The 7,402-nt window shown below is 40.2% G+C and overlaps 1 protein-coding gene across 1 annotated transcript; it reads left to right on the top strand.

Moving 5' to 3' along the window:
- Positions 1–2,087: 2,087 nt before the first annotated feature.
- Positions 2,088–2,629, top strand: SF3B5 (splicing factor 3b subunit 5). Its single transcript, XM_003204083.4, has one exon. The coding sequence runs from the start codon at positions 2,141–2,143 to the stop codon at positions 2,399–2,401; it is 261 nt and encodes an 86-aa protein (XP_003204131.1). The 5' UTR covers positions 2,088–2,140; the 3' UTR covers positions 2,402–2,629.
- The last annotated feature ends 4,773 nt before the right edge of the window (positions 2,630–7,402 follow it).

Genomic DNA, 7,402 nt, shown 5'->3' with positions numbered 1-7,402 from the left:
AAGAATATACCTCACTTCTTTGTTACATCGGTGAGTTTCCTTCCTGATAGTCTCTGGCCCAGATTTTTAAAATATATAAATCACAGACAGCTTTTTCAAAGTTCCAGAAGTGGGATATCTCTGCCTTTTTCTGCAGGAGTGGTGTTTTACTTTTTTCCCCCCCTCCCTCCCTTAGTCTCTCTGGAAGCAACTACAGAATGCAATTGCTGTATCCAGCTGTGTAAAACTGCTTCCTGTTAAGTAAGCCTTGATAATGACTCTACAAGTCCTCATAAAGACAAAGCAAAACAAAAATTATAGTCCTCATTTAGTTCATTGCAATAAAACAGTTTAGGATATTGCTTTATTGCTTTGACACTGCTTTCCATGGCCTTGGCTTCATAAGATGCTCATTTGTAAAGAAGGGGCCTTGAATCATCTGGATTAGATTTCTGTGGATTTCTTTGGACTACGCAGCATACAGAAGGAAAGCAAGAAATAGCTTGAAGTGTCCTATCAGAAAATTTCTGGCTACATGTCTTTCCTATTTTAAAGCAAGTAATTAAAGTCAGTGCTCCCATATGAAAGCATGTATTGTTCCACACCTTTTGTATTTAACATGAATTTTTAAATAGCTCTCTTGAAGAGAGCTAGAAAGACTACTTATTTGATGGATAATAGAATTTATTTCAGTCTCAACTTTGACCAAGTTAGATAGGTGATACAAATTATAATTTATGATTTTTATATCTGCTTTTGAGTTTAATATCCACATAAAATATTATGTGCATCAACAAAAGAAAAAAAAATCTTTTCCAATGGTAACATTTGATTTTGGCTTAAATGTATCCCTTGGCCCTGCTCAGCTACAAAGTCTGCCTGGGGAAAAGTAAGAGCTCTGCTTATCATAAAGGAAACAAGATGGTACCTTAACACAGCTTGCTGTAGCTGCACTGCCCTTACCAAAATATTTCTTTTGAGGGGACTCTCAAATTCAGTGCACTATTTTAGCATTTCTCAGTACGGAGCTCCTGCAATGAAGTTATCACAAAAGTGCAGTGCTGCCCTTTAAGCAAAGAGCTAATGACAGTGTTAGCATCTCGTGGCTATTTTTGTTAGAGCTCTCTTCCTCCAGAGTCAGACTTCCTGTGTCACTTGTTTAAAAGCAAAATAAGACATAATCTGTACAGAGACAATGCCAGGAGCAGGGAAACATGAGCTTTAGGAGACGCTCCATTAATTTTGCTTTCTGGCATTTCCTGATAAATTGAGATGTTATGGTTTTGTCCCCAAAGCCCCATTATAGAGTTACAAGATCATTAAGGTTGGAAAAGACCACTAAGATCAAGTCCAGCCATCAGCCCATCCCTACTGTATCACTATGTCCCTCAGTGCCACATCCACATGGTTCTTGAACACCTCCATAGACGGTGACCACACCACCTCACTGGGCAGCCTCTGCCACCACCTCACCACTCTTTTGGAGATTTTTTTCCTAATATCTACATAACTTACATAGATACTATCTAGGTAGCTTGTGGCCAGATGTGCTAGCAACTGCTCACATGATCCTCAGATGGGTGAATTCAGCAGCATTTATAACGCTTAAAGTGTGCTTTTCCTTTAGGAATCAACTTGAGGCTTTGGTGCTGGCTTCAGGGAGACAGCCTTGTGTCTGGCTTGGGAATACCGGGTCCTCAAACACACCTTTCAGAATAACGAGTAATACAGACATTGGCCTGCAGTCATATCCTCGCTTGGCTCACTACTAGATTGCTCAGTCAAAGTAATGAATAAGAAGTTATTTCAGTTCATATTGTATTAATACTTATTACTCTCAGAGAGATTGACAGCAAACTCCGAGGGCCCCCTAATGGGACAGTTGTTTAGTTTGTCGCGTTTCTCCGCAGACGGGCGCTGGCCGGGCTCTGGGTCCCTCCCAGCCCGCAGAAGCAGCGGGCGCAAGACACTCGGCCCCATTCCAGCACCGCCCAGGACTACACCTCCCGGCACGCCTTTACAGGTGCGCATGCGCGCTGCGCCCCACCCGTCCGATATGTTCGGCGAAATCCTTTCCGCTCTCGGTTTAGGGGAGCGGAAGTGGCGCACGCCGTCCGGTGACGTCACTTCCGCCCGCCATTTGACTTGAGGGCGCGGCGCCATGACGGACCGCTACACCATCCACAGCCAGTTGGAGCACCTCCAGTCCAAGTACATCGGGACGGGCCACGCCGACACCACCAAATGGGAGTGGCTGGTGAACCAGCACCGCGACTCGTACTGCTCCTACATGGGCCACTTCGACTTGCTCAACTACTTCGCTATCGCCGAGAATGAGAGCAAGGCGCGCGTCCGCTTCAACCTGATGGAGAAGATGCTGCAGCCCTGTGGGCCGCCCGCCGACAAGCCCGACGAGTCCTAACCCTGCGCCCTGCCCGCCGGCACCGGTCTCGCTGTGACTCCGCACGCCGCGGGGAGATGGAGGGAGTCGCCCCATCCTCATGTCCCGCGTCCTGTGTTCGGCGAAAGGTGTTGGAGGGAGGAGGAAGCTCTATAAAACGCCCGCTCTTGGACACCTTAGTTTCTCTTAGTTGCACAACTGTTTGCCCTTTGTTTTTTAACGGGAAATAAAATCTACTGGGCATTTCTAGCGTGTTGTGTGGTAATCTGCTGATAAGAGCCCTTGGTTCTAAAGGGAATACTGATATATTAAGTTTTTCAGTGCAGCTGTCCAGATGCTTAACAGATAGCACGATAGCACCTTGCCAGCCCTGCTGAGTGGTGCTCACTTACCAGCATTGTTTGTTGGGAGGGAGAGGAAGAAGTCTGTTGGCACTGAAATGGTTTGATTTGTTGTTAGCATTTCTTGAATTGATTAATCTGTGACTGAATGCAGGCCAATTGCTTAAGGGCCCTGAAACTCCAGAGACTTTTCTTCATGGACTGTTTTATGCCTCATCTTCCTTTTTCCTGTATGTTGCATTTTCCAAATATTTATTGTGTCTATTCCAGCTTAGTTTCTTTTTTACTTATGTTTGAGGCCATCCAGTGATTAAAAATGTTTCCGTGATTCACTGCACAAGTGAGTATGGATGTGGGAGTTAGGCACTGTAAATAAGAGTGATGTGGAGGCAAAGGAAAAACTAAACCGATTGCCAAATGACTTTTCAGTATTTCTCTTCTCCCTGTAAGAGAGAAAAAAAAGAGTTTATTACTACTTTGAAGTAAAATGCCTAGAAACTCCCATGAAGTGACTTTCACTTTAGTTATAGTCAGACTGCAAACAGGATGGATGTTAGGTTTTTCACCTAAAATAGGCTTTCTCTTATTGTAGTAAAAAGAAATTTTGATTTCTAATAGAAAACATCAAAGTAAAACATGGCTAAGGTTGTATGCAAATTTACCAATGCCATTTTTGAAGTTGATGATCTCAGAACTTCTGAGCAATAAATGCCTCATACTCTTTGCCGAGCCTTATAAACTAAGCTGTTCAAAATGCTGCAGTAAGAACAAGAGCATTCACTCCTGAGGTCATGTTCAAGCCACAGTATCCATCTGGAGAACTCAGAAGCTCAGAAATAGCTTTTTGTTGCTGTTACACGTACTACAATGAGGGCAAAGATTAAACGATCTTGAATAAATGTAACCTGTCAGATCTATGGGGGACTACTGCGGTTTTCAAGAAATTAATTTGTAGGAGTAATTTTTAGAAAATGCCTCGTCTGCACTTTTCACTGCAATTCATCTTTAAAATTGGTGTTTTCTGAAGGGTTGTGTTGTACTTCAAAATTGGTGTAGCAGAACAGCTTGAAATAGGTGTGCGAGCTGGTGCAGGTAATTTAAAGAGAATCAGTTCCTTACCAACTAAGAAACATAGCTGGAAGATTTTCCTTGAACGAGATCAGATATTTCAAAGTAGACATGAGATACAGTTTTGCAAAAATCAAGCAAAACTCATATTTAAATAAAGCAAGTGTTCTCGTTGCTGTTCTAAGGCAAAGCTTAGAAACTTGTCTTTTCCCTATATTAGTAGTCAATATGCTTGGTGGAAGAGGATAGAATGGGAAAATTCTGTTTCTCTTGCTGTATGTAAACATACCAACTCTTACATTCTCACTCTTATGCTCTCTTTGGGGGCTGGGAGGAGAATAAACAAGCCAGGAACTTGAGCCTCAGTGCAGTGACTAAGTGTAGAGTGAGAGTATGGAGGTTTCTTTAATGGATTGGAAAATGGATTTGCAATTTTTTGTTAGAAGAACTACATGGATGGAAAACCATGCAAAAAATTAGAATGAAATATATGTTCAAGGCAATTTTCTTTCAGACTAAACTGCTAACAGCTCTGACCATGGATACTCAGTACTCACAGAATATTAAAAAATGTGAGCAATAAGGGTAGGGCACATGGGCGGAGCTGTACACCTCCCTCCCACAGGCTATCTCTTCATGATATAAGCCATGCTGCTTTCAGGGAGAAGTCTGAGTTACATGGTGAATTAACCTGTTTGCTCATTTTGCTGCATACGTACAGACATTGGGATCTCAGTTAAGCACGTGTGTCTTTTTGTGTAGTTGGGAAAAGTTTTTTGAGAGGCAATCTATTAAGTTCTGATTGTGAAACATTACAAACACTTTCTTAGGAACTGCAGAAACCTGAAGGGAAGTTAGTATTCCTAAGTATTCCAGTCAAACTTAGATACAACTGGGAGAAACAGAAGATTATGTTTCTAACCTTTGGCACTTCCTAAGTCTCAAACCATTTTCACAACCATTCAGTGAAGGCAGTGAACTCTCCCATTTTGATACTGTAAAACTGTAAAGAATGGAGTTAACTGCCAAGCCCATTGGGATGCACTTTTTTTTTTACCTCAGTCCTAATTTAAAGATGAAAGATACCATTTATCTATTAAATGGGTTAGTGTTTTGCATTCTGTTCTTCTGTCCAAGCAGTATGCCTTTAATTTGGCTTTCCGTTGTGTGATCTCCATCTCATTTTCCTAAATGTATGTAGCTTAATATTAGATAAAGTGAAGTGTGAGAAATACAATTTGTTTCTAATGCAGGCGTGCCTTGTGTTTGGCACAAAGGAATTTCACCTGTTCCTGTTCTGCCAACTATCCTGTTTTTGTAAGTTCTCTGTGGAGTAGAATGTATACATACTATTCTATTGATATTTTTAATTAAAAATTCTAATAGATGTTACATATGGTATTTAATAACTATTTAGCTAAGAATACAATACCAAAATGACTTAGGTAAGATTTCTGAATAAAGTGAGAACTCTGAGGATGGCAGGTGTAAGTGAGGAGAAAGGCCTGCTGACAGTGCTGTAATTATGGATTATTCAAGAGAAGGAGAATCAAGCTTGACTCCTTAAGAAGAAGGATGCAAAGCTTTGAGCTGAGAGGGTTCATTTTACTTACAAGCTGGATATACTCGATACAGAGAACATTACAATAGAAGTGCACTACTACCTTCATTTTTAATTCTGTTTCTTACTGTCCTCTTGGTAATGTGTCTGCCTTATATATCAGGTAGAAGTGTGAGGATGAATACGTTATTCTGGAAATTAAGAAATCTTAACAGTTTACTCAATTTATGAATTCCTAATTTCCAATAAAAGTGATTTTCTTTTTTATGACACCAGAGGGCAGCAAATGACAGTGCTGTTCAAATGAGGGCATGCTATTACTTGAAATAAGTAAAATTGTGCATTATCTTCCAAAGTTCCTCTGAAAGAAATAGATGGGTACTTTAAAAAATTGCTAAAACTTACCAGTAAGCAGAAATACTGAGATTTTTCCTATGGGACAGTTCTAAGGTTCAGAACATATATTATACCTTTTATTCTGAGTAGGTAAATAGAGCAATATGGAAAACCCGGTACAGTACTACAGCACTATCATTTTGTAGTACTTTTTTTTTTTCTTTCTTTCTGATTTATTGGAATGACAGCAGTGCCTTAGTTAACACTTGCACGGTGAAGCAATTGCACTAGTGAGTTATTTCCCGCACACAGTCCAACTGAAGTCACTTCTTTCACTTTAGTTATATTCAGCATAAAACTCGAATTTGTTTTTTAAGATCATTTAAATAAATATTCATGGGTGATAACGGTTTGTAAGCATCACACAAAGTCAGGAGGTGGTGTTTAAACAGGCTTAAAGCCTGACTGCACGTGATGTTGACATAACTGAATCACGTGAACTGCTGTCAACAGGCTGAGATTAACCAACTGGAAGCAAAAACAATTGAAAGTCACTTTTGCTAAAGGAAGAAAACATGATATGTTTTATATTCCGAGCCAGAAGTTTTTACAGTCTGTGTGGAAAGTTTGGGGTAACAGCCTGTGGACTGCTGCACAATTGGATGCATGCATTGCTAAGCTCACATGTGTAAAGCCTGGAAAACCAGAGCACTGCCATTAAACGGTGCTTGCAGTGGTCACACATGCCATGGGCAGGCTTCAGCAGCCAAGCCTTGCAGCGTCTGGTGCTTAAGTAAAATCTAGGTATTGTTCTTGTAATGTCAATTTAAAAACCCAGTTGTTTTTGTTGTTTTGTTTTGTTTTGTTTTTTTCCCCAAAAGGGAAAGTTACCTAATATTTTCACTCTAACAATTTTCCCAGCATGTATCAGCAACTAGGGTTGATCCCTCCAGTTTTAGTATGCATCACACTTATTGTGCTTGCTGTTTGATCTGCAGCATTAGTGAAGAAGTGCTATATAAAGGAGGTGGAAGTGCTGTTGTTAAATGTAATTTTTCAAGAGCGATGATCTCCCAATGTCAGGTTCAATATCTAGATAAAATTAGTCGCATTTTAAGCATCTTTTTTTTCTCCTATCCCACCTTTTCCAGAGATAGCATGTGTCCTGTCTTTAAATATCCCTCATGAAGTTACTATTCAGACAAAACTTCCTGGAGGAACTTTTCAAAAGAAATATTTTGATGCTGTACTAAGGGATATGGTTTAGTGGGGAGTTATTGGTAGTAGGTGGACAATTGGACTAGGTGATCTTGGAGGTCTTCTTCAACCTTAGCAATTCTATGATTCTTCCTTGCTGAAATTATTCTGAGAGCTAACTCAGATATAAGGGTACGAGCAGATTACAGATCCCAAGCTGTAGTTTTCTGAAGTGTCTTGTTTCTGTAGCATTTGCATCTGCTAAGACATTGTTGCAAGTAAAACATGTAGCTCTCTAAACTAGGTTTTGAAGAATGAGTAGAGCATGAAATAATCGAACAAGGAGAAAAAGATCAAGGACATAGCATCTGGTCCATTTTGCCTCTTAATTTTGCAAAAAGTCTTCACATTAGTCAGTGTTTGAGAATAGGCTCTTATTCAATCTCTATAGAGTAGTAAAAGCTGTAATAACTAGAGGGAAACATGTTTCTTTAGTATTGTTTCCTTCTGTTAGGTTAT

This window comes from Meleagris gallopavo, chromosome 2 (genome assembly GCF_000146605.3).
Source record: "Meleagris gallopavo isolate NT-WF06-2002-E0010 breed Aviagen turkey brand Nicholas breeding stock chromosome 2, Turkey_5.1, whole genome shotgun sequence".
NCBI classification, from domain to species: Eukaryota; Metazoa; Chordata; class Aves; order Galliformes; family Phasianidae; genus Meleagris; species Meleagris gallopavo.
Note: the sequence above shows the minus strand (reverse complement) of the source record. Positions and strands in the feature narration are given on the sequence as shown.